Source organism: Canis aureus, chromosome 17 (assembly GCF_053574225.1).
Source record: "Canis aureus isolate CA01 chromosome 17, VMU_Caureus_v.1.0, whole genome shotgun sequence".
Taxonomy (NCBI): domain Eukaryota; kingdom Metazoa; phylum Chordata; class Mammalia; order Carnivora; family Canidae; genus Canis; species Canis aureus.
This window is the reverse complement of record NC_135627.1, coordinates 31941352-31968280: the sequence shown is the minus strand read 5'-3', so window position 1 is coordinate 31968280 and position 26929 is coordinate 31941352. Positions and strand designations below refer to the sequence as shown.

General features: G+C 38.9%; 1 protein-coding gene across 21 annotated transcripts in view; it reads left to right on the top strand.

The window, feature by feature from the left end:
* LMO7 (LIM domain 7) overlaps nt 1-26929 on the top strand; it is a 197390-nt gene that overhangs the window by 46723 nt on the left and 123738 nt on the right. For all 21 annotated transcript variants that reach the window (XM_077855337.1, XM_077855334.1, XM_077855336.1 and 18 more), the window contains exon 3: nt 22312-22382. In XM_077855337.1, coding sequence (XP_077711463.1) covers nt 22312-22382 — 71 coding nt within the window. The remainder of the gene's footprint in view (nt 1-22311; nt 22383-26929) is intronic.

The following is a 26929-nucleotide window of genomic DNA, read 5'->3' as shown; positions in this document are numbered from 1 at the left end:
GTTTAGCTATTCTTCTTGTGAAAATGTGGTTTAATAAGAGAGAAAAATAGAGGATTAGAAATCCTGTCACATAGCTAGAGGGTGGCAGAGCCTGAAGTGGACAGCAGCTGTGTCAAACCTGAAGCTTGTGCCCGTTACCACATACTATCTATTCTTCACTCCATTTTACTTTTCTTCATTTCCTTCAGTGAAGAGCCTTCAATTCCTCATCTTATACATAAGTGAGTTCCAGTTTACAGAGAGCTTTGGATTTTAGCTATTGGGTAATCCTAGAGACTCCTTCAAGGTTTAATCTTCTGGGACATTGGGATTTATTGGACTAACTGGTAAATTCCACCTCTCTTCAGCTATTTGTAAATTATTGTGTAACAACAGCAATAGTGGACATTTTAAGCATGCTTTCCATAACTTTCCAGTCCTTTATCCTGCAGGTAATTTCCCTAGAATTTATTAGATAAGGAGAAAATGTTTTGCCTCTGAGTATCCTTTGGTGTAGATTTTCCATGGAATTTGCCTTTCTTTTCATTTTGCATAGATTTCGTAAACATCCTGTAAAAGGCAAATGTGTCTTGGAGTAACCTGGGTTTGCAATTTCTGTGAACCCTGCTGGCCCCTGGGAATGAAGCCACCAGACCACATGTTTGAGTGCCTTTACCCCTCTGGCTAGAGTTGACTCCTGTTTGTGCAAAGTGGGAGGAAACTGAAGCCTTATCCCACACTATTGTCTTCCAAAAGAATGCCAAAGAGAGACCAATTAAAAGATGAAAGCCTGGCAATGCATTTTAATCTTCTCATCTGCCTGTCCTCGGTGGCCTCCAGGCCCTGTCAAGGAGAGGAAGCAGAAGAGCTGTGGAATATTTACTTGGATTTGTCTTATGGAAACTAACTCAGTACTCAACTCATTTTTTAAAAAAGATTTTATTTATTTATTTGACAGAGCACACAAGCAAGGGGAGGAGCAGAGGGAGAGGGAGAAGCAGATGCCCTACTGAGCAGGGAGCCCAATGTGGGCCTCTATCCCTAAAATCATGACCTGAGTTAAAGGCAGATTTAACTAACAGCCACCCAGGCATCCTGCTGTTCATGGCTTGTACCAAAAGGACTCATGAAGAGCATGCTGAAATGAAAGCCATGTTTTCAGGCTTACGTGTTTTTTTTTTTTTTTTTTTTATATTCTTATGCATTTATTCATGAGAGAGAGAGAGGCAGAGACACATGCAGAAGGAGAAGCAGGCTCCATGCAGGGAGCCCGATGTGGGACTCCATCCCAGGACCCCAGGATCACACCCTGAGCCAAAGGCTGATGCTCAACCACTGAGCCACCCAGGTGTCCCATCAGGCTTACCTTTGATTGTGTAGCTCTGTGAAGCCTATGGTGGTGGCTGATAGATCTAGGCATTTAAGAATCAGAAAAGATGGAGGAAGTTTTTAACAGCCTAGATGTAGATGAAGTATATGTGGACCGTGTCAAATGACAAAAAAAAAAACACAATTTAGTTAGTAATGAGTTTGTCTTTTATTTGAGGGAAAACAACCCACGGATTGGAGAAATACAGTGCCTGACAAGCAGTGGAGCACTGTTTCTGAGGGATTTGGGACAAAAGTGCGTTTTATAGCACATTAAAAGCAGTAACAGGGAAAGAGGATGTGATTGGCTTGGATGGCAAGGATTTCCTGCTAAGGCTAGGAAGTCTTGTTTTCTAGGGTAAAGTGAGCTAGCTAAAGCTGAGTCAGGACTGTGATTGGTGTATGTTAGGCTTCCTTGACCAGTGCAGGCTTTCTTAGGCTTAGATTTATAACAGGGCAGGACCACTGGGGTGACCTCCATTTTGTGGGTCCTGATGTGGCAGTTAACTTGACCAGCTATACTTTTTTTTTCTTTTTTTTTTTTTTAAAGAGAAAGCATGTGAGTGGGATTGGAGAAAGACATAAGGAGAAAGGGAATCTCAAGAGCCTGTTGCTGGGCTTTATCTCACTACCTTGGGATCATGACTTGAGCCAAAATCAAGAGTTGATGCTCAACCAACTGAGACACTCAGGTGCCTCTATCAGCCATAATTATGTGTATGGGAAAGGGGGTGAAAATAGAGTGAAAATGGCTACTCAGTTCTGTCCATTCACTTGGAAGAGAGGCTTCATCAAACCAAGATTTCTCTGTCATGCCTCATCTTCCCTCGCCCCCACCCCAAGGGATAAAATACATTGAAATTGGCTTCGTGTGATGGGTTTTGACCAATGGAATGTATGCAGAAGGGTCTAGGCAAAGTTTGTGGAAACAATATCAAAAAACAAGTCCTTACTGAGAGAGAACTGGAAGAAAATTTAAGAGAAGGCAATATGTGTGCAATTTGTTATCCTAAGGTAGAATGAGGGACACACTACAGGGTCTGCCAGCATGAAAGGTATTATCCCCATTCTGGATTTATTATTAGTGACTCTTTAAAAAAATTATTCATGAGAGACACAGAGACAGAGACATAGGCAGAGGGGGAAGCAGGCTCCTCGTAGGGAGTCCGATGCAGAACTTGATCCTAGGATCCCAGAATCATGACCTGAGCCAAAGGCAGACAGACGTTCAACCACTGAGCCACCTAGGTGCCCCTATTAGTGACTCTTTATAGGAATGTTTGTATAAATGATTTCCAGTTTTATGGGAGGACTAGAACTTGACTGTGTTAGGATCTGTTTTGCCAGAGATATTTGGTCACATGATTAGCAGTCTTAAGTGACTGGAATAAAGAATGGGTAAGTTTTGAAAGGAAAGGACTTGGGAAAGTTCTACAACTGAGTAATTTGGGAGAAAGCCTAGTGGGGGATTGTGCTTCTGGGCCACCAGAGGGCAGTATTCATTTAGCAAATATTTGTTGAACTCCATGTTTCAGAGTACCACTGAGAATTGTGGGAAAGGGGCATTGCCTCTGGAATGAAGACAGTTTTGTACTGATTTTATACTCTTTTCCTCTTTTCTCTACCTGCCTAACTCCAACAAGATGTCTTTTTTTCTCTCAAACTTTTTCTCCCCAAGCAGGGTTATTCTCCAGCTTTCAGTACATATCTCTGTGTGGCACTTATATTTTCTTTTCTTTTTTTTTTTAATTGAAATATATTTGAAGGAATGTAAAACTTAATTGCTTTTACCGTGTGACTGTGGAATATTAACACCACTGCCTCCCAATAAAGATTTAATAGTTACCTTTGTCACATTAATATGATTATGTCATTTGTAAAGAGAGTATCGGTTGAGTCCCCCCCCCCGCCCCCCTTAGCACTTATGACTGATTCATCAGAAAACAAATAGAAATCTTGAAGACAAAATTCCAGAATAGTCCTGTTAAGCTGAATTAAAGTATAGGCTCTGCTATATCAAATGGATGAAAACTGAAATAAACTTTATACTGTAGGTTTATGTGTTAAAAATCCTAATGTGTGCTTAGATTTCTTGTGCAAATAACAGAAAGTTCCATTTCATTCATTTCACTAGGATAAACTCCTAGAAGAGAATTGGAAGTTTCCATAATTGGCTCTCAAATTCTATGCTTATTTTTTTCTACTTCTGTTTCCTGATTCATTTGCATAAACAGGAAGATCTTTTCAGTAAATCAAGCACTGGGAGCTCACAGATGAATTGAGGAATATCACTACCTCATATTGTCTGGGTTTCATATCTATTCTGTGCTTCAAATCCCCATTTACATTTATTCTCTTCTCAACCAACCTGTGCATTTCCAAGCATCCCTTTTGGCTTTTACACAGTTGTGGAGCAAGCAGCAGTCCTGACAGTTTTTACCTCAATCTCTCTGGTAAGTAGCTGGTTGCTGAGCCCCTCATCTTCTCTGTGTTGTACCTGTCCACAGTCTGGTCTATGCTCTTGAAGGCCTGACTTACCAACTTTTGATTTCTTTTTCTTCAAACCTATTGCTGACTCCAAAATATTGAATATGTTTTTTCCACTGGTTTAACGGTTGTTCCCTATGAGATTTCCCTTCACTCTAAAACTTGTCTTTTCTCCCACTGCCCCACCCCCACCTCATCTTGAGGTTGGGGTTTTATATCTGGAATGTTTTTTTATGCAATTCTTGAAATTGATTCACATATTTAAGGAAATTCCAGAAGCGCATGCTTCGTACGCATTTACATTTTCCTCTGTTTCAGTTTTTGGTCCATCTATAGAGAAATCTGAGATTTGTTTTTCTAATTATCCAATCTTTCTCTTCCTGTGAGTTCAGGCTTCATCTTCAGAGTTCAATGCAACATCACTTCACTTAGGTTAAGAGGAAGCAGCCCGTTCCACATCTTCTCTTAAAGTTAAGTCAGTCTCCAAGAGGATAGCTTTAGAAAGGTATACTTTCCCTGCATGGCTGTGTACCAGAAGTCTATAATACCAGGGCAGAGCTTCACTTCAGTCCCACTGTGGGAAGAAGTTGCTCTAGGGCTGGGACAAAATGCTCTGGTTCCAAATAGGATTTCTAGCCAGTGGAGCTGTAGGTGTTTCTCAGAATACAACAATTATAATCATATCCATTTTCCCAATGAGGAGCATCCTTATCCTTCTCACTCTGATTGGGTTGAGACAAAGAAAACTTTGGCCCCCCAAAGAGCTGGGAAGTTGCTGAGTTCCCCTTTCTGAGGAAAGTGTGGGCCTGCCTGGGGTTTTCTCTGGCCCACTCTGTCTGTGCAAGGCCTTTTGACAGGCCCTCTGGAACTGTCATCAGTAGCCCAGGCCTAAGTTTTATTGTTTAATTTGTCCTGTATTTGAAAGATCCTCCCAGCATGCTGTGTTTTGTGTACATTTATATCTGTCCCACTGTTTGGCACTAATGTATTTGAATGAATAAATGAAAAGCCCTGATAATTTGTCAATAACAATGGCAAACTTTTTTTGTAAGGGGCCAAATGGTAAATATTTTAGGCTTTACAGGCCATATGTCTCTGTTAGTACTACTCAATTCGTTCTGCCCACTGTAATGAGAAGTCTCATTGCAGTCGATCAGAATCTGTGTTCCAATAAAACTTTATTTATAAAAACAGATGGCAGGTCTGGGTTTGGCTCTGAGGCTCTAGTTTGCCTATCGCCTGCTTAAGATGTATTTTTCCATAAAATTAGGCTTATAAGTTATTTTGACTCCTATATTGCTTTAACATAGCACTAAGAAAATGCTATAAAGTATATTGATTTTGTTGAGTGAATGGCTAAACAATTGTTTCTAATCACTGAAAAATAATTATAACTACATTTTCTGATAATACTTCTTGGAACTTTTCATAGAATATGTAAGAAATCTTTTATATTTCTAAGTATTTTAAATTACAGTTAAAATTGGAGGTTTAATTTTAGTAAATGAAAAATTTTGGTAAGTCCATTTGAAGTCCATTTAAGTAAAACTGGAAGGTTTTTCTTTTTCTTCTCTCTCTCTCTCTTTTTTTTTTAAAGATTTTATTTATTTATTTGAGAAAGAGAGAGCACCAACATGAGCCTAGCAGGGTGGAGGAGCAGGGGAGAGGGAGAAGCAGACTCCCCACTGAGGTAGGAGCCTGTATCAAGGCTCAATTCCAGGACCCTGGGATTATGACTTGAGCTGAAGGCAGACATTTAACCAATTGAGCCACCCAGGCACCCCTAAACTGGAAGGTTTTTCTCAGCCAAAGTGTAACTGAGAAAAGTGTTTTCATAGAGCTTTAAAAAATTAGTTTTGCTTCAGGTAATGTGAATATAGCCAAAATATCTCACTGTTTCTAGACCAATGACCTAATGTTTGAAGTATTATTCATCCCATCAATCTCTTGGGTGTGTATTGGGTAGAGGATATTTGTTTAGTTTCAAAACGCAGGATGGTTTATCATAAAAAAATGCAGGATTTGTATGTTCTTGGCCTGACTTTGTTAAATGCAATGGAAATGTTTAATATCATGTAGGGGTCACCTTAGCAGCCAGCTGACCTATATGTCCTTCCTGTCAGCCTTTGTAACTATCCAACATGGAGGAGTTTTGGTCATAGTGCTTAAACTGGGCCTCCTAGTCTGGTGAACATACTTCCTCCCAGATCTTTCTCCTCTGCCTCTGGAATGATTCTGTGGTTTCAACTTCTACCCCTTCCTAGGTCTTCCCTTTGCCTCTTTACCATATGAGAAACCTAGTCCTCTTTTTCTCCTGCAGCCTTCCCCAGTGGGTTTGTTCTTTCCCACACCCTGCATACCCCCCAGCTGGAAGCAGTGGCCACTTCCAGACAAACTGGAAAGTTTACCTAGAAATACCTAGCCTTATGCCACTGGCCCTACCTGTCCAGCACTACCTCCTCATTTCATGCTGACCTCTTTGTTGGTCCTCTTTATTCAGTGTGACCTTGAGCATCTGCCTCACTGTGTTCCTTCTTACCTGGGTAAATACCGTGTAGAGTGGGATGGCCCTCAGGTCCTCTCACCTTGGAAACCATGACTTTCGCTTCTACTCCAGGCTCCTTCTTTTAGGTCTTAATCCTGGATTCATGGGAGGGCTTCACTTTTGCATTGTTAAGTCCCAGCATCTCTTGCTGCAGCCGCTCAACATCTTACCTTACAACATCAGCCAATCCTGCTTAGTCAAAGCCTCCTTACTTTCTTCCTTCTTACCAGCCTCTTGTCTTTCCCTCCTTTGCCTGCTTAGCATAGTCTGCACAGTCTAGAACTAAGCCACTTTCTTGATGCTGCTTTCAAACTTGCTTTCTGGTCCTTTCACATTTACCTGGGAAAACCAGACTGTTGGCAGTCTGCTCAGGTATGCTTGGTCTGTACCAGCTGAAGGTCTCCTGGACCCTTGTTCTGTGGAGTGGGTCATTAGCCAACGGACACCAGCTAATTTCAGGGCCGTTAGCCCTCGCAGTGTCTCTTATTTAAGAGGTTATTTACCTATGATCTGCAGGAGGTCTACTAGCCCCTAATTCTTTTCTAGTTGCTTTAGGATTCTGCATGCTTGCATAGAGCTTCTCATGTTCCCTCTGGTTAACCCCGTCAATTTCAGCTCTTTCAACCTGAAGCCTCACTTGATACCAGGTATTAAATGGCTATGCCTCTCCAAATAGTGACTTCCTGGAGAATAACCTCTTTCCAGGAGATTGAACTCATTTTGTCAGACTTTTATCAAAGGCAGATAGCACTGGTGACCTTCGGTTTTATTTTGACTTTAGACTTTGATTAGATGATGAAAGAAGGCCTTTTAGGCAAATGCAAAGTAGTTCAGAGCATTTCTCCTAGACAAGCTAGAGTTAATAAGGCACTATGCACCCTATTACACTCTCGTGTAATCTGGTCTGCTCATTCTAAGGGTTAGGGGTACGTTGTTATAGAAGCTGTAGCTTTGCTTGATCTCTCACATTGAGATGCTGGGGAGTGTTATGTACGGTTCTCCCTCATTCATGATCAGAGCTATCATTTTGGGTCAAGTGTACGGGAGCTGAATTACCTAGCCCTTTGTGGTAACACAGCCTGGAGTATCAGCTAAGGGTTCAAAAAAGTAACATTAGTTTTCATGACGTAGACAGCGATCCTTCCCATCAAAAAAAGCACTTATTAAACAATCACATTTTGAAAAATATACAAATACAGCTGAGTAAATAATGAAGGCAATTTTAACTATTTTTGACGAGTTGTTTGGGGAAGACATTTTAAATAGATATCCTATCATTAGCTTGTTTGTGAAATACAGGCTTTCATTGCGTGGCCATTGAGGAATTCATCAAAATTTCATATCACCTGTGTGGGTCCCCATTGTCCGTGGCTGCCATCTGGCTCTGTTTTTGATGGGGGTGATAATTATTTCATGCAGCACCGCCAGTCCTCCTCCCTACCTTTTCTGAATCTGTTTTCCTTCTCCTCTGGCTTTTCCATCCTCTGCTTCCATTCTTTGTGCCAGGATGTATGGTAACTGTCCTCCTCTGTTAGGGGAGGAAAATGTTAGTTGATGCTGGTTTTTGGCTTTTCTCTTTCCCCTTAAGACATTGATTAGGTCTCTTCATGTGCTGCCAAAAGCACTCCGAGTGTTTTTCCACATTGTAGGTACCATCTGTCTGATCTGGGACTCTTGTTTTCTGAATTGTGGCCTGAGAGACAGGCTGGTTTGCTTGCCTAGCTTCTCCTACTTTCTGTGGCTGCCTTCCATGGATGTTAGGTGGTAACCTGGTCTTGCCCTGTCTTGTCACACCTATGTTTGTTTATTTGTTTTATTTTCCGAAAAGTCAAAGTGTTTTTCCTGATTGGTGTCAATCTTTTGGTCTCTGAATCTGAAATAAACCTTTTCTGTAATGCCTCAAACAACAGTCTCTTTTCTTTTAGACTTTTGCCTTTAGAAGAAGTTAATGATTTCTGATTCCTTACAAGAACTTGTGCCTGTAACTCAGTGTGGAGGGAGGGAGAAGATGTGTAGAACCTTGATGGAGGTTCCTGACTTCAATAAAGTTTATGTCTAACACAGAAGAGAAGATGACTAAATTATGGTCACATAAGGCAGAATGGCCAACTACTGAATTAGTGGCTCAAAATCAGTGTCACAAAGATATAGAGGGAGAAGGGATCTTTTTTTTTTTTTTAAGATTTTGTTTATTCATGGGAGATACACACACACACAGAGAGAGAGAGAGAGAGAGAGGCGCAGAGACAGGCAGAGAGAGATGCAGGCTCCCTGCAGGGAGCCCAACGTGGGACTCAATCCAGGATCATGCCCTGGGCTGAAGGTGGTGCTAAACCGCTGAGCCACCTGGGCTGCCCAAGAAGGGATCTTTCTAGAGCAGTAGTGTTTGGGGAAGACATTTGAGTTGTTAAGACGGATGAAGGTTTGGAGGACATTGAATTCTTGTGTTTAGGCAGAATCTGGAGTTTATGTGTGAGAATCCAGGGGAGAAAGGCCCGAAGGCAGTAGGAAAGCCTTCCTCTACAGACCAGATGGACCTTTGAAAGATTTTGAGCACTGTTTTTTTTTTTTTTTTTTGTGACAAAAGCTTTTTTAATCTTTAAGGAGCAATAGGCATTAAAGTAGAGTAGATATGGAGAATAGGCAAAGCAGTCAGTAGGAGGTACTGATATGTTACATCTGCTACAAGAGAAGGCTAGACCTTGGTGCACAGAAGTATGTGGACTTGGAGTGATGAGGAAGGTGAATTCTGATGTTTTGGGTGGTCATCAGGAGAGTGTTGGTGTCATGATTTCACTAATGAAGTGAAGTGTGGCAGTTCAGTCTTTGGTGACAGGGTGAGGTCTATTTTACGTGCTGGCTTTGTGGTAACATAAGGGTGCTCAAGAGGAAATACTCAACTGTAAGCCATGAATATAAGACTGGAGGGATGTTTCAGGGAAGGACCAGAGTTGTAGGATGACCTGCTTGGAGTTTATACTGGAATGAACAAAGTTTAGAAGGTGGAGGAAGAGCCCTGAGCAGGTGAGCTGAAGAAGAATTTGAAAGAGGGAGTGGTTGGCAGGTCAAGCTTCACAGTTTCGAGGAGGATGAAGTAACCATGAGAAAGCTTACAGATTAACCCATGGTTGCCTGCCTCCCACTCATCCTGTCACACCCAGCTGCTCTCTGCTCTGGATCCTTCTGGGTTTTGCCTGAACATCCAGGCAGAGATCTTCAGTTTGTTACGATTAGCTGTCAGCCCATATGATCTCCCTTCTGGAGAGTAGTTCTAGGCTTGGAGAGCAGACTTGATCTATAATCTAAACCCAGAAGCCGCATGGGACCCAGATTCATGAGCTCCTTGGTGGCCTATCAGATGAGAGAGAAATATCCCAACCATTGAGAGGAATCCTAGAACTCTCACCCAATCAAGGTGAATTACGTATATTTGGCCTAGACTATTTTCTGTATCAGGGGTTTGCTTACTCCTAAAATGCAGACCAGTGCATTCTGGAGCTTTTACTATGGTAGAAAGTTGTTCCATGTAGTAGTCTACATTAAGCAGATAGTATACTTTAATGTACAGATTTTTCCACCAAAAGTCTCAGCATCTGTGTGTTCCAAAATCAATTTTATGTAGAATTAACAAAGGAGATGGACAAGTGGTATTAACATTAAAGAAAAAAAAAATCAGCTTTATTGAGGTATAATTGACACTAAAATTGTAAGATATTTCTTTTTTTCTTTTCATCAAATGTAGCTTTGTTTTGTGTTTTTAAACTATTTTGTTGTATTTTTTATGTACTTGGATCTAGTTGTTAAAAGTAGAGGGAGGACAGTATTTCCAGGACTGCAGTTTATTCCTTTGCAGTACCAAGAATGTGCCAGCAGGCGGTAGCAGGGAACAGGAACTAATTTCCTACTTGCTTTCCTTAGCCTTACAATAAAGAGCCAAAAAGCTTTTGGAGCTGGGAGGAGATGTGGTGATGTAGTCCAAATTCTTTTTGTAAAAAGAAATCAAGACTCATAAGAAGCCTAGATACCTAACACTAAAACTGTGTTTATCAGAGACCATTCTTAGCAGGACTCAGTAAGGGTGCTTCTGAAAAAGGTGGACTTCCAGGTTTTAGTCCAGGCTGTTTGAATCACGACCTCTTAGAGAAATGCCTGGATTGTTCTAGAAGCAACACAGGTGATTTTGAGTCCTTAAGCACGAGTCCTTCCTACAGGGCAAGAGTAGTGCTAGACCTTGAGGATAAAATGAAAAACAAAAACAAAAAACCAAAACCCATGTTGTTTCAAAGGGACATGGCTGCATGGGCCAGCCTGATAGTGTTCATGAATGAAAAAGGGTAGGTGTTAGCCAGTATGGGAGCATAGGGTTATAACTGTTTAGAGAGTGTGTTCTCTCCAGAGTAAACTATCATTGACTTGGGGACAGCCTGTTGGGGCAATGAGGTAATGCATGCCCAATGTTGTCAGATCGTTTCTTTTTTAAAGAGAAGCTAGCATTCCAGAACTTTGGTTCATATTTCCCAACTTCAACATGTTGTGAGGGCCAAACAAAACATGTCTACAGGTGGGAATCAGCTTGTGGGCTGTGATTTCTCCTTTAGGAACTTCTGCCAATAGGAAACCATGAATGTGAATATACGTTTGCCAACTGTGCTGAGAACCTCAGGGGTAGACATGAGTGAAAGGTGAAGGGGGTCAGAGGGAGCCATCAACACTGAGAGAGGTCAAGCTGCTTTCCTGAACTTGAGTTCTTGTGGTCACCAGTGTGTGTGTATGTGTGTGTGTATATAATTTTTTTTTTTGAGTAAACAGTCTCATTTATTCTTTTGGGCAGTGTCTTTCCTCTGTGTCCCTAAACGGGAACACGCATACCAATCTTTTTATGTCTCAATATACTAGAATAGTGTTAAAAAATTATTCTCAGTACTTTAACTTTTATAGCTTTGAAACAAGTGATTCCAATAAATAGAAATAAATTATTACTCATCAAGGATGTTTTAAACTGGTGCACGTGGGTACTCATTTAGGCATTAGACCTTGGCTCAGATCATGATCTTGGGGTCCTGGGATCAAGCTCCATTTGGGGTTCCCTGCTTAGCAGGGTATCTCTGTTTCTCCCTCTCCCTCTGCCTCTCCCTACTGCTCATGCTCTCTCTCTCTCTCAAATAAATAAAATCTTTATTTTTGAGAGAGAGAGAGACAGAGATAGTGAGAAAGAGCAAGAGTCGGAAGCAGAGGGAAAAGCCGACTCCTCACTGAGCTGTGGTCCTCTTTCTTACACCATAAGTCTTTTATGCTTTGAAACCATAGAAGTAAAGTGAATTATCAAAAAAGGCCATAAATGCATGTAAGAGAACTTAGGGTCATGGAATTGTTTAGATATTATGCAAATATAACACATTTGAAGATGGAAAGATACAAAAAGTGAAAGGAAATATCGTAATTTAATATTCAAATATCTGTGTTTAAGATAGAGGGGATAGAAATTCCACTTTGGAAATTTAGTCCTGTTTCTATGAAATTATATATAACTTTTTAAGGAAGGTAGGCATTTAGAGTACAGAAATTACTTTATTGGCTTAGTACCTATTGAACATCTTTTGTGTTTGGGGTATGGAAAATATCTGAGGCTTTTTGGAAGTGTCTTTTAAAAATCAACTTTTTTTAAATTTTTAATTTTTATTTATTTATTCATGAGAGACAGAGAGGCAGAGACACAGGCAGAGAGAGAAGCAGGCTCCATGCAGGGAGCCCGACATGGGACTCGATCCTGGGACCCCAGGATCCCGCCCCGGGCTGAAGGTGGCGCTAAACTGCTGAGCCACCCGGGGTGCCCCAAAATCATCTTTATTACATTTCAATAAAATGTACACATTTCTAGGTGTACTATTTGAGTTTTTAAAGAACATATTTATTGAGATATAATTCACATACTATACAGGTCACTCTTTTTAAAGTATATGGTTCATTGGTTTTTGGTGTATTCACAGAGTTTTGCAACCATCACTGCTGTTTAATTTCAGAACATTTTCATCATTCTAAAAGAAACTTTATACCCATTAGCAGTCACTCCCCATTCTTTTCTTCCCCTAACCCTTGGCAACCACTAAGCTGATTTCTGACTCTATGGATTTGCCTGTTCTGGACATTTCACATAAATGGAATCACACAATATGTGATTTTTTTTGTGTGTGTCTGGCTCTTTTCCCCTAGCTATATGTTTTCAGGGTTTGTCCATGTTGTATCATGTGTTAGTACTTCATCCTGTGTTATGGCTGAATGATACTCCATTGTATCAGAATATGGTTATACCATTTTCTACTTATTTATTCATCAGTTGATAGACATTTGGGTTGTTTTCATGCTTTGGCTAATGAGTAATGCTGCTGTGAACATTCATATACAAGATTTTGTGTGGACGTGTTTTTATTTCTCTTGGGAATGTGATTAGGAATATATTGCAATTATCTTTTTGCTTCCTATTAATTGTTGAATGGAAGGAAGGTTGATGGATAGGTACCAGAAGGACTGCATTAGTGATCCCTGGGTGGCTCAGCAGTTTAGCACCTGCCTTCAGCCCAGGGCATGATCCTGGAGTCCTGGAGTCCTGCATTGGGCTCCCTGCAGGGAGCCTGCTTCTCCCCCTGCCTGTGTCTCTGCCTCTCTTTCTGTGTCTCTCATGAATAAATAAATAAAATCTTTAAAAAAAAAAAAAGACTGCATTGTTAGTTTGCAATAGGAATCCATTAAGAATTATTTAGGGAACACTTGTGTTAGTGGTCACCTCAGCTCCATTCCTTAATACAAAACATACTGGAGACAAAGCATATCATCGATGTTAGAGGTGTAACTATCAATTTGAAGTTCATATAAAATGAGTAGTGACTCTCACCTGTAATATAGACACACTCTTTCCCCAAATGAATGTTTCCCACAGTGATGACTCTCATAGTAATTCACAGGGAGATAAGCAGATAATTGTTGAGACTTGCTAATGTGTGTGTGAGATGTTTCTGCAAAAAAGGATGTCTCTTGACTCTTGAGAACCCATGATTATATTAAGCATTTGAACTATACTTAAAATATCCTGATAATGGATGTTCACATCTATGTGTACCTCATGTGCTAGTTATTTAAAAACTCCTTCCTTGATCTAGAAAAAACTAATAATTTATGCACTAGACTAGGCTTTTGGTAGACTTTTCCCCCTTGGAATATTTTTTCCTATTGTCTGCAACAGCATACATTGGAGTACGAACCTGTATTTATAGACCAAATGTAGCTTATGCTTTACCCCTAGAAGTAGTTTTTGTGATTAACAGAACACAAAATAGAGCTGTAAAACCTGGGCAAATTTTTGCGTATGATGTTTTCAGGGAACTCAACTAGCAACTAATAAGTTGTCTTGGATTTCATATCTAGATGAAACCCAGCACATAAGTTGTCAGCCCTGGAACAAATCTTCCTCTTCCCTTGGTTTTATTCAGTTCTTTCCAGTTCAGTTTTTGGCTTGTAAATGATTATGTTTTAGCCAAAATAATTTGGGACTGTACACTAAAAGTTGTTACTTGTATAGGAAGTGGCCACTTCTGGAGCAGATATTATGTTTAAACTCAATTCTTTTATTTTTGTACTTTTAAATTGGAGCATAGCTGACATTTGGCCTAATGATGATTGAGAATTTTGAATGGTTATAAAGACAGTTGGCTTTTAATTATCTGGGGGTTCAGCTGAGAGCTTCACATTTTGCTGTTTTCCCTCTTGACTTTATGAGGACCTGGGGGTCTTTCCCAAGAGAAAGTGAAGTGGGAGGTATAACTTAAATGAATCACCAAGACTAAGGATTTAAGGGGCAACAGGACAGGAAAAATGTTTAGATTTTTGACCATTATGAAACTTCTCATTCCATTTAGAATTCAGTGATCTATGCAATTCTGATTACCAGTGTTTTGGAAGACTGGGAGCTGGCTTTGGATTTGCTCTCAAGTGATATTAGCATTGGCAAAGATAGTCCTAGTATACTCCAGGATATTATGTAGTACGATGCCAAATCTTCAGACAGGCCAGTGACTTGATAATTATATTACTTAGAGCAATGTTATTTGCTGAATATACAATATAAGTTAACCAAGAACATACTGTAATTCTGAGGGTTAACCACATTTTAAATTGATATCCAGCCTTAAAATACCATTTTGACTACACATTTCAAAACAGGGTTAGGTTTATTTAATTATTATTTATTTATTTATTTATTTAAAGACTTTATTTATTTAGTCATGAGACACACACTGAGAGATAGAGAGAGAGGCAGAGACACAGGCAGAGGGAGAAGCAGGCTCCAAGCAGGGAGCCCGACATGGGGACATGGACTTGATCCCGGGTCTCCAGGATCATGCCCTGGGCTGAAGGCGGCGCTAAACCGCTGAGCCACCTGGGCTGCCCAGGGTTAGGCTTTTAAAGAGGAATTTCCAAGAATTACTTCATCTTACTTTTTATATTCCTAATGCTAATAAGCACCATGTCAGACAAGTGCAGAGCGATTGTCATTACGTGGAATACCTGAGTACTTTCTTAGTATCTGAGTTAAAATTAAGAACGATAATTTAAATGGGAAGTTAAATTCCAACATATTGTTTAGTCTGGAAAAAATTTCAGGTAGCAAATCCATAGTGGTAACAAGCTCTTAACTTTGAACATTTCGTCCAAGAATGTTCCCTTTTGAAAAAGTATTATCACTAGAGTGATATGCTTCCATGGACTCTTGTGATCGCTTTAAAAATGGAATTTGGCATCCGGGGCAGGCAACTGTGAGCTGTGAGAAAGTGAAGGAGGAGCAGAGGCAGAGGGAGAGAGAAAATCCCAAGCAGGCTCCACACCCAGCATGGTGATATGGGTCTGATAAGGGTCTCCATCCCAGGACCCTGAGATTATGACCTGAGCTGAAATCAAGAGTAGAATGCTTAACTGACTGACCCACCCAGGTGCCCCCAAAATGAATTTTTTTTTCCAAAATGAATTTTAATGGAATAAGGGAGAGATAGATGTTTTTAATTCTTTGACAGCCTTAGAGATTGACTAAAAAGCATGGCAGATGGGGCCTGGGGCTTCAGTTATGGTAACAATGCCCTATGTGGACCCTCTTAATCAAAGGTGAACACTCAGTCATATCCTGGAATGGAAAATTTAAGGTAGAGCCATCTTTTGTGAATTGTTTCGTGATGTGGGTCCTGTGTTCCACAGTGACTTCTGGTGGTAAATGTTCCTTGGGTATTTGTTTTGTTGGTTGAACTTTCAACTATCAACTTAGGTTGAAATGATGGTCACAATGATGATATGAATGTATCTTAAACATGATCTAGTAGTTGACCAGTTAGAATGTAACTTAATTTGGAATTAGTTGTGGGTTCAGTTGAAGCTCATAGCCTAGGTCTTTTGCAAACTAGCCTAGTTTTTTTTGCAAACTAGCCTAGTTTTTTTCCCCTCTCTTAAAACAAGTTCAAATGGACAGTGTGTTTTTATACTGTGATTCACACAAAAATATGATCGAGAGTGCTTTTTGGATTCTGAACATCTTTTACATGGCTGCTTAAAAGGAATCGAAAAATTTAAACAAGATGAGTGTCTGCTGACTTGCATTAGTGGATGTTTTGCTGATAACCAGTCTGGTATGAAGTGGTCTTTGAGAAGTTCCCAGAATGTTTGGGATTTAAGTCATGTGGATTATGCGGTCAGAATTGGAATGGAGAGATGCAGTGTTAGAGAAACGTGTTGCTTATATTGGTGGTAAATTTCATCCAGCCAGAGGATTAAAATAAAACCATAAACAAAAGTAGAGGGTATGTAGGTAGCTCCCATTTGTTTATTAAATTAATATATTTCAAAAATATTAATATATTTCATAGGAAAAGAAATGGCTTTTTTGAAATTTCCAAACTTGCACTTACTGTCTGTGATAACTGATAGATATTTTCTTCCACAAAATATGCCTTTTAAAAACTTCCTATCATGGGTTTCTCTGGAGATTGCAGCTGGTAAGACAGGTTTGGCAGCAATGTTTATGCAGAGTATGCTTTTGGCCTGCTGCTCCACCCTTAATGTACGTAGAGTAATTAACTCCACTGGAAGCTTCTCACCCAAGAGCCTCACTTTTGGTCCTGCTGCCGCTTAGCTTCTTTCCTGTAGAATGGCCAGTCAACACACAGGACACGTGACTGGAAAAAGCACTAGTCTTGACTCTAGTATGTATTTTTGCTTGTTTTTTTTTTTTTTTTTTTTTTTTTAAGAGGAATCAAACATTTTTACATATCACTTGTATACTGTGAAGTACATAGGGCAAATATTTGTTTTTTGTTTTTGTTTTAATTAGGGGACTGAGCAGTGGATTGTCAAAAGTGTGTTGAGTAAGATTGGTCCAGGATTAAACCTCAGATCTTTTTTGTCTGATATACCTCTCAGGTTAGTTCAGGGAATAGTTCTATTCAACTGCATTAGGGAAATATGGAAAGCGGAAAACACCAAGTTTTTGTAGAAGGCAAGGTGTGGCTGTTTGACTACACAGTGATTATGACTCTTGTTTGTGTTGAGTTCTGATAACTTAAGAGAGAAACACATAGTCTTTATGTATTTAGTTACTATGAATCACAGCCTCGTTACGTAAAATGTATCACACCTCAAATAACTTGCTAATGAGTAAGGTCAGAATTATTGAACGCAATAGTAATTGTTAGATTAGAACTCCTAGATAGTTTGTTCTTTCAAAATTCTGGAATTTCTTTCAGCACACTGAATTCTTCTTAAAATAAGGATGGGTTTAAATTTTAAAGTTATTATTATTATTTTTTTTTTCATTTTTTTTTTATTTTTTTAATTTATTTATGATAGGCACACAGTGAGAGAGAGAGAGGCAGAGACACAGGCAGAGGGAGAAGCAGGCTCCATGCACCGGGAGCCCGATGTGGGATTCGATCCCGGGTCTCCAGGATCGCGCCCTGCGTCAAAGGCAGGCGCCAAACCGCTGCGCCACCCAGGGATCCCTTAAAGTTATTATTTTTTAACAAACTGCCTTCACTCTATTTTGAGTTCCTTTACAGATCTCTGTAATTTTTATACGTTCCAGGATAGAGAAAGTAGTCTGATAGATGTTTATAATGTAGTAAATCAGTTTTTTCCTTTAATTAAAGGATATTATGTCTGGCGAAACAGATTTTTGTTTGATAAGATGAAACTCTGTATCTTCATTCTACAGATGGATAGAAACAGTTAATTTTTCTAGCTAACATTTGTTAGTGCTCCTCCTGAGTCAATCAAGTGTTGAGCGCCTCATCTACTTCATTTCACTTAATTCTCAGTAACCCTATGAAGTAGGTACTTTGTATCTCCAATGCACAGTTGAGAACAATAAGGAATTAAGTTGGCTTGTCTGGAGTTAGATGTAGGAAATAGGAGGGCAGGGAGACCAGGGGCTCTGGAGCTTGACCTGGCCCCACCTGGCAGTGGTAGATGCCCTATTGTAGTTTCTTAATGAATGTGGTAGTCTAGCCCGAAAATTCCTGCTATAAATTTGTGCTTTCTTGGGGTATCTGGGTGGGTAAGTCAGTTGAGTGTCCAACTCTTTGTTTCATTTCAGGTCATGATATCAGGGTGGTGAGATTCAGTCCCACTTAGGTTCCCTGCTCAGTGTGAAGTCTGCTTGAGATTCCCTCCCTCTCCTCTACCCCTTCCCCTCACTTGCTCTCCCTCCATAAAATATTTAGAAATACATAAATTTATGCTTTTTTTAAAAATTTAAAACTCTAGGAAAACCTTTTTAATTTCTTTGGATGGGTCTTAGATGAGTTTATATTTACATGGATATATAATTTGCTAATTAAAAATTTTTAAGTAATCAGACATTTTGAATACTGAGGTTGACGTAGCTAGCATATACAATATGAACATTTCGTACATGAAAATGTCCAGGGAGACCCTTAAACCACGTAAAGATAATTTTTCATTTTATTACTGGTAGAGTGTCATGTTTGCTCTTTCTTTCTCTGCCTCTCACACATGTAATCATTATGTGTTAAAATCCAGTTTTCTTTTATCCAGGAACATTGTAAAAAAAAAGTTATTGGAACATTTTTAAGTTACCAAATTATCTTTTGTACCAGAAACAGTGGAGGATTATTTAAGAAGATATATTGCATGGTCTAATACACTAATTTAGATGGAAAAAAAATCTATATACAGATTGAAGACAATTTTTAAAAAACTTTCTGAGCCTTAATTTTCTTAGTGAAAGGGGAAAATTAAGGATTATTGAATTTAAGGATTATGTAGATTTCATAGATAATGAGAAAAATTGCGTAGCATAAAAATTTCCTTTATCCTTTAAATGTGGAATCGCTTCTCGGCCTTTTGGCTAAGATCAAGTGTATCCTTTAAATGTGGGAGATACAGGAAATTAACTCAAATCTGATGGTTTCTGACCTTTTTGAAGTTTTTAAAATACTAATTAATTTGTATATCTATTGCACAAGAAGCACCTGTGGTTGTTACTGAATGTAAATAAGCAAAAATTTGTTTAAATAAGGTACAATTCTACCACTTAGAAATAATTACTGTTAATGTATTCTATATTTATTCATATAACACCTATAGAGTTATAGTAATTGGTATACTTCATGTATTCCATAAATTACTTTATAATGAATATATTAAGTATTCTTTTTTTTAAAAGATTTTATTTATTTATTTGAGAGAGAGCAAGAGAGCATAAGCAGAGGGGAGCAGCAGAGGGAGAGGGAGAAGCAGGCTCCCTGCTGAGTGGGGGGGCCCAATGCGGTCCTCCATCCTAGGACCCTGAGATCATGACCTGAGCCAAAGGCAGAGGCTTAACCAGCTGAACCACCCAGGTGCCCCTACATTAAGTATTCTTTACAAGTAATCTACTTTCATGACATGAGTTTAAATTTCATATAGTTTTCTGTTTTATGGTTATATCATAATTTAACCAATTTCTTATTGGGCATTCGGTATGCTTATAATTGTTGCTATTACACCTAATGCTGTGAAACAATTCTTGCGTCATGTCTTTGTGTTCTTGTCATGTTGTCGTAGTATACATTCCTGGATCTGCACTTGGTGTGCTTTAGAGTATGCAAATTTAAGACTTCAAATATATGTCACAAATTACATTCTAGAAAGGTGGTATAATTTTATAATACCTTCAGTAATGTACAGGGTATGATAGATTCCTATGTCCTTAAAATATGGACCATTATTTAACTAAATCTTTGTTTAGCTTTTATATTCTGTCTTCTTTATAAATACAGTATAAGTGGAATCTGGTTTTATATATATGTATACATATATATGTATGTATTATAAACGAAAGTGTATAATTTACACACATAGGAGTACATTAGTATATTGACATATGGATGGGGGTGGTCTGAAATCCATGAACTTTGATTGCCTTTCTATAGTCTTTTTTTTTTTTTTTTTGGAAATAAACCATTCTGGATACTTGGGTGGTTTTCTGAATATCTCTGTATTTCATTATTTCTACTTAATATTCTTACTGTAACTTGGCTCTATATGGTGCAGAGGTGTTCCTTGGAGAGTTAATTATCAGAGTGTGTTGTCAGAGTGCTAACTTGAAAGTTGGTGCTTATGATTAGGTTAAACTCTATGATTGTTAGCTACTCTCAGGTATTTGATTGCATGCAAGCTAATTAGGTGATATTTTCCTTGTTTCAGATGAGTATATGGGTTCAGAGAGGTTATTCAACTTGCTTCAGATCACACAGTTCTTAGGTAATGAAAGTGGGGTGTGAATATACTTTTGTCTGACATGAGCCCTTTCTCTTTCCATTTTGCCATTTGCTGCCCTGCCCTCTTGACTGGCCCCATCCAGGGCTGTAGATTGTCACTCCTCACTGCTATCCATGTGTCTATAGGTACAATTCTTCTTTCTTCTAACTCACTGCTTCTAATCTAAGTTAATTTAGGAAGTTAATCACCAGATTGTGTCAGTGGTGAATAATTAAGTATTGGTGGCTCTGAGGGGCTGTCCTATGACCAGAAAGAATGGACTTTGACTTCGGTTTTGGATTTTCCTGGGACATTTTCATGCCTTTTTTGACTTTGGGTAGGAGTTCCCAGATAGATATTATTATGTTTTCACTAGTTGGGGGTCAGTGTTCATCTTTTTTTTTTTTTTAACATTTATTTTTTTTTTTAGAGAGAAATCTAAAAAACTGTAAGTGGGGGTGGGTGGGCAGAGGAGAGAGAGAGAGAGTCCTCAGGTGGACTCCCCGCTTAGCACAGAGCAGGACATGGGGCTCGATTCCAGGACTCTGAGATCATACCCTGAACTGAAATCAAGCTGGATGCTTTACTGACTGAGCCACCCAGGTGCCCCTCAATGCTCATCTTGAGTTTATTTTGGATCTATTTGGGGGAAAATTCAAGAGAATTTGTGCTGCACAGGTTACTTGGGATAATCCATGAACCACTCAAGATTTTCCCCAAAGAAATGTACCATTCTGGATATGTTTTATTGCATTTTTAAATTATCTTTTACTTATGTGGCTATGAGGTCCCTGAGGGAAGAGCTTCTTGCATTTTTTTTTCTTTAGATCTCCACCCACTATCTAGGTAAGTGCCTGTAACAGAGACACTCAGTGAATGTTTAATTCATGAGGCATTATAGCCTTTCTGTAGATTAATGCTGTGTGCAGGAAAGGATCTTCTACTTCTTCTTGTGTTTGAGTGTGTTACCTCCTGGCCCAGGATCCTGCCCATATTTATAGAACCAGCTTATTAGAAACTAACTTCTGTTCTAAACATAACTGCTGTTCTGTCAATTAACAATTTGCTATAGTGATGTTGGGCATCATGGAAAAGTTGTGGAAGGCATACAGGAATTCTAGGTGGGCTGAAAACCTAGCAGTGGTGAGTGAGGACTGCAGGAGCCTGGCAGCTCACTTAGGGTTTAAGATCAGGGGCTTCCCAAATCAGATTTCCTACATGGTATTTCTTCCCTGAGTGGCAGGTGGAGCAAGGACTCCTCCTCACAGGTGGTGGATATGTCTCTAGGGCTGCTGGGATCACTGCTCAGTGCACTCTGCCCACACCCTTAGCTGTGGACCCAGTTTCAGGAGCTGTTCTTAGAAAGCTTTTTCCTACAGTGGCCTCCATATTCTCTGCTTCTCTGTCTTAAGGTCCCCTTTCTTCCCAGCTACTCTACTCTTGAGAGACAGGATCTGTAGACATTTTTCCAGTAGTTTTGCTAAGGAACATTGGTTGTGGTTAACTGTAGGTGGCCTTTATATGTTATAGCCTTAAGTGGGGGAGTTGTCTGTTTAAAGTCTGTGCATCTTCCATGCTTGTCTTTTGTCTCTCTGTTTCAGGATTTAATAGCATTCTCTATAGGATGTTTCAGTAAATGTAGCTCATTACACATATCAGGGCCAGATCATGAATCCATTTAAGGAGAGTCATGCCTTCTGCAATTTAGCATTGTCACGAAACTTGAGGAATTGAAGGATGGGATTGAAATTAATGATGTGCATAAATAGTTGATATTTCAAGTTTATATCTTAATCTCTTTTTATTTACTCTTGGTAGGCTAGATTGCCCATAGGATTTTTATAGAAAAGATGTTGGAAATGTAGCTTCTAACTACTGTTGATTACCCATAAAATTGTCCCACTACAGAAAACTCTCATTGTGTTTTTTTTTCTGTTTACATTTGTTCATACTAAAATGGTTAATCTCTCTCTTTATAATATAGAACCATGTGTAATTTCCTATATGGAATGACTTTCGATGACATACGTATATCTTTCAAGGATAACATTAGATGCACATTAATTAATCTCATGCTACATTTGACTTGTGTAGTAACTCTGATTAAGAGAAAACTAATGCCCAAATCTGTTTTTCAGGCAGTAACAGAGAAGAATTTTGAAACAAAGGATTTTCGAGCTTCTCTAGAGAATGGTGTTCTGTTGTGTGAGTAAGTATTTAAAGCAGTTAAAAAATAATTCAAAAGCAAAGATGTGTACGTGTGTTGTTAGTTGTCATCACTCCCTCCCCATGGCCACCATAGTCACAGATCTGTTTTCTTGGTAACAAGTGAGATTTGATCTCTGCAAATTGACACTCCTACAGTACCAGACAGTAGGAAGGAGTTATCAGTCTCTGCATCTAAAGATAGCATTGGTGAAATATATATTATTTTAAATTAATAAACAAGAAAGGTTCTGTTATTGCTTGATGGGCCAGTAGGGGTGGGTGGTTCAGGAGGAAGCCGTATTACATTGTACCAGCTCTCACTCTGAATATTTTAACATATGGAATTGCCTGGTTTAAAAGTTAATAGAAGACTTTTTTCCTCTTCAGTTAATAGTGATGCTTGTAGAACAAGTTTATGAAGTAGCAAATTTTTCTTTTAAGCTTTAAGTGGAGTCATTACATCTCCACAGTCAATTTGAGTCATGGACCATTCATTCAATTAATATATTATTAAAAATCAATATCCCAGGTTTTGGTTATCATAAGTAAACTAGGCTGGTGGCATGATTGATGGTATGAAGCCTACATCATGTGTCTAGCCCCACTGTTTTGTCCCCCACTGGGTGCATAGTGAAGTTAACCAGGTATGTGACCTTTGGAGGTGAGGGGGAGGCAGGCCCATGGGATGTAAAGATGAAGTCCTGGGTAAGGGTGCAGGTTGCAGAAGTGAGCAAATAAGTTATAAGAATGTCCTTGAGTATGCACCCACATTTTTGAAAGGGCTTAAGTACTGCAATCTAGACACTTATCACATAGGTATTTATGGAATCTGTCCACAAGTAAGCATTGGAAGTTAAATGTACTTGTATTTAGATGATTTTGATTATCCTTTTAAAGGAAGGTGGTTTGCGGCAAAGATTGGGAGCCAGAGGGCTTAGGTTTGATTCCTTGCCCCATTACTTTTGGACATTTGAGAAACTGACTTAGTGACTGAGCCTTATTTTCTTACCTGTAAAATGGAGATCAGCATATCTGATCTGCCCAACAGGGTTGCAGAATTTCATAATACATACATTAGGGTTTTTATAAACTATCTTTGTATAAGTTGTTGCTAGGAAGATGGCCATGTAGATAACAACCTCTATCTCACTAGCTCTATTGGTAGATGTTCAAGCTTTTTTGTCTCAGAGCAATGTTATTAATTGAGCCATATGAAGTTATTGATATCCAACCCTCTGTAACCTACAGAAATATCAATTGCATATGGTTCTACTTAATACATAGCAGAGCTGATATATGAAGAAGGGCCACAAGTAAAGTTTAAGGAGTGTTTCTTGTCCTCTTCTGATGTCACATTTAGAAGTGCCATTACCAAATATGCTTAAACTAATTCTAGTAGAACACATGGTCAGTCTAATTGGTTAATGTTAGGAAATTATATTAATTTGAAAACTATAGAATTTAAGTGTGTTCTAATGCATTCAGAAGATGGAGGGGGGAATGATGATTAGAAAGATGCATGTGATTTGAGAACTACCTTAGCTATGAGTATGGACTGTTTAGAAGTTTGCAGCAAGTTAACTTTTTTTATTGCAAGCTCCACAAGTCAGGATAAGTGTTGGGTATGAAGTGTGCATATGAAGCACTGAGTTGTTTGTGGACATGTGAGAGTATATAACCCACATAGGTGATGTTTTCAAAGAAATCACTTTGTGGCTATATACTGCCAGTGATAAACTATTTAAATCATTTTTAGGGATCTCTTTTTTGGGGCATTACCTCTATAACAAGATCATTAAACATATTTGTGTGACACTTAGGTTTCTTTTTATTTAAAATGCAATTTATGCAACAGCCTGGTGTCTCAATGATTTGAGGTGATTTGTAAAAGCCATACCCAACCTGAGAAGATATTCAGAGTTGATGAAAAACTGTTTGGACCACAAGCAGTACTGTTAGATTAAACACATAAGTTCTACCTTCAGAGCAAACATTGGATGCATGTTTAAAGATACTGTGGTTTTAAAAAAATGACTTTAATTCACAGCTTCCAAAAACTCATTCTTAGATTGTTTCCTAGCTGGAATAATACCATTTAGGGATTTTGTGCATTACTAGATTTTTTTTTTTTTTTTTATGATAGTCACACACACACACACACACACAGAGAGAGAGAGAGAGAGAGAGAGAGAGAGAGAGGCAGAGACACAGGCAGAGAGAGAAGCAGGCTCCATGCACCGGGAGCCCGATGTGGGATTTGATCCCAGGTCTCCAGGATCACGCCCTGGGCCAAAGGCAGGCGCTAAACCGCTGCGCCACCCAGAGATCCCTGTGCATTACTAGATTAAGTCTAATCAGTATGTCCGGAACCCAGTATTCTTTAAATTCATGTTTTCCTAAAGTAGCATAAGTAAATATTAAGCTATGGTAATTGGCAGTTGTTTTTACTGAGAGACATCAAAACCCTGCATATTTGTATTAAAAAAACCCTTTCTCTTAATTGTAAATCACACTGTTTACGGCCACTGGTTAATGAAGCATATTAATCTCAAAGGTGCAATGTTGGGGGAAAAAGCCTATAGATAACTCTATTCTGTATACATCTGTAGCTGAAGAAAGCCTAGCTGGTTAGTCTATAAAATGATTAAGCAGGCATCACTGTTTGATCATCTCCACCTGAGCTATAATGCCTACCAAGAAAGCAAAATCTGTCGTTAAGAGTCTGGTATTAAAAGTCCTGACTCTTAAATTAATGATAAATATAGTAAGCCATCTGTCTTTGAAAATATTTTACCCCTGAGAGATCTCAAGTTTTAGCTGAAATATGATTAGGATATTTTAAAACTCTGAATTCATTTTCTTACAGGAAAAGACTGACTTCTGCTTGGTTCACTGCCAGGAAAATGGATTCTTGTGAAATACGGGGTCTGCTTGTTGCTTCTTAAACATCTCTAGGCATCCTAGTTCATTATTATGATTAAAGAGTTTTCTGATTATTTTATCTAATTTCAGCAGTCTTTTTATCCGTTAGTCATAGTTTATCCTTTTTGAGCTGGCATTCTGAAATAGTGAAGTCAAGAGTTAGAGGAAGTGAGCTTATTATAGCTTCCACCCAACTGGCAGTGTTCTGACATTTCAGATAGTCTAAATTGGGTATAAACTCTGCACTGGGGTTTTAGACCAGATATATACCTGCATAATGAGATAATGTTGCCTTTTATTCTGATTGACTATTGAACTTAGTATCTTCTGTTAATCATTTTAGTATCATTTAGTTTGATTGTGAGATCTAATTGAGTTGAGTGGTAAAGAATACTCTGCTGGTTAAAGTCTGTTACAGTAATTCTTTTACTGTATAACTTAGACCTGTAATCTCTCTTGTCTTTACTAAACAGTGAGATGGGCACAAAATCTAATTTGGGATTTTTTCAAATTAGTAAAAGGATTGACAAGAGTTTGTAAGGTGACTTCAGCTCGGTTTTTTTTGTTTTTTGTTTTTTTTTAAAGATATTTATTTATTTATTCATGAGACACACACACACACACACACACCCACGGGGGTAGAGAGGGAGGCAGAGACACAGGCAGAGGGAGAAGCAGGCTCCACGCAGAGAGCCCGATGTGGGACACAATCCCAGGTCTCCAGGATCAGGCCCCAGGCTGAAGGCGGCCCTAAACCACTGAGCCACCTGGGCTGCCCCAGCTCCTTGTTAATTATTGATAGTATTCATTAATCAGTCCTCTATTGGCAGTGTTTATTAGTGTTCATAAGGACCTCTATATTTTTAAAAATATGAGATTTGCCACTACGTAAATATCCTCAACCTTTCTCACTCTGTGGTTTTAGGAGAATCACTTCTCTTCTCTAGACATATTTGGTTGAGGCATATCTAGCTAGTGATAGGAGTTAGTAATTTCACAGTTACTCATTTTATGATTGCGATCTTGGAAATACGAAAACAAAACATTCTTTATTCACCTTGTGAAGTAAGAAGATATACTTGAAGATAATTTTATTGGGTGTGTCTCTGGTTAGTCACTCTATACTTCCCATCCCTGGAATATTGCCAGTCTGCTCTATCCCAGGTCAACCAGCCATGCCTCAGAAGTTTACAAGTGAGCCATGTCTCAGAGGTTTAGGTCTTTTTGAACTTGGCACAAATTATTAAGAAAACTCTTCTCACACTGTTACCAGGCTTTCTTTTCTATGGTTTACAGCTTGGAAAGAGTGAATCAGGATATTCACCTATTTGGTTTGAGAAATTCTGTTTTTATTTATATATGCCACGGGACCACTACACTATCTACATATAACATTTTGTTAAAGATGTGTTCAATACAAGGAGAAAAATTATTTTGAAAAAGATTCCTGTTAATTTTCTATGGGATACTTGAGTGATTGTTTTAAGATATAGGACAAAGAACTTTGTCACTTCTCATTCATGCAAGAGGGGTCTGTCTTTTGTTAGAAATGGAGACTTTCATGCATCGAATGGCAGTGATACCATGTGAAGCCCAGAGAAACTTCTTTAATGAAGCCTTTTTTCT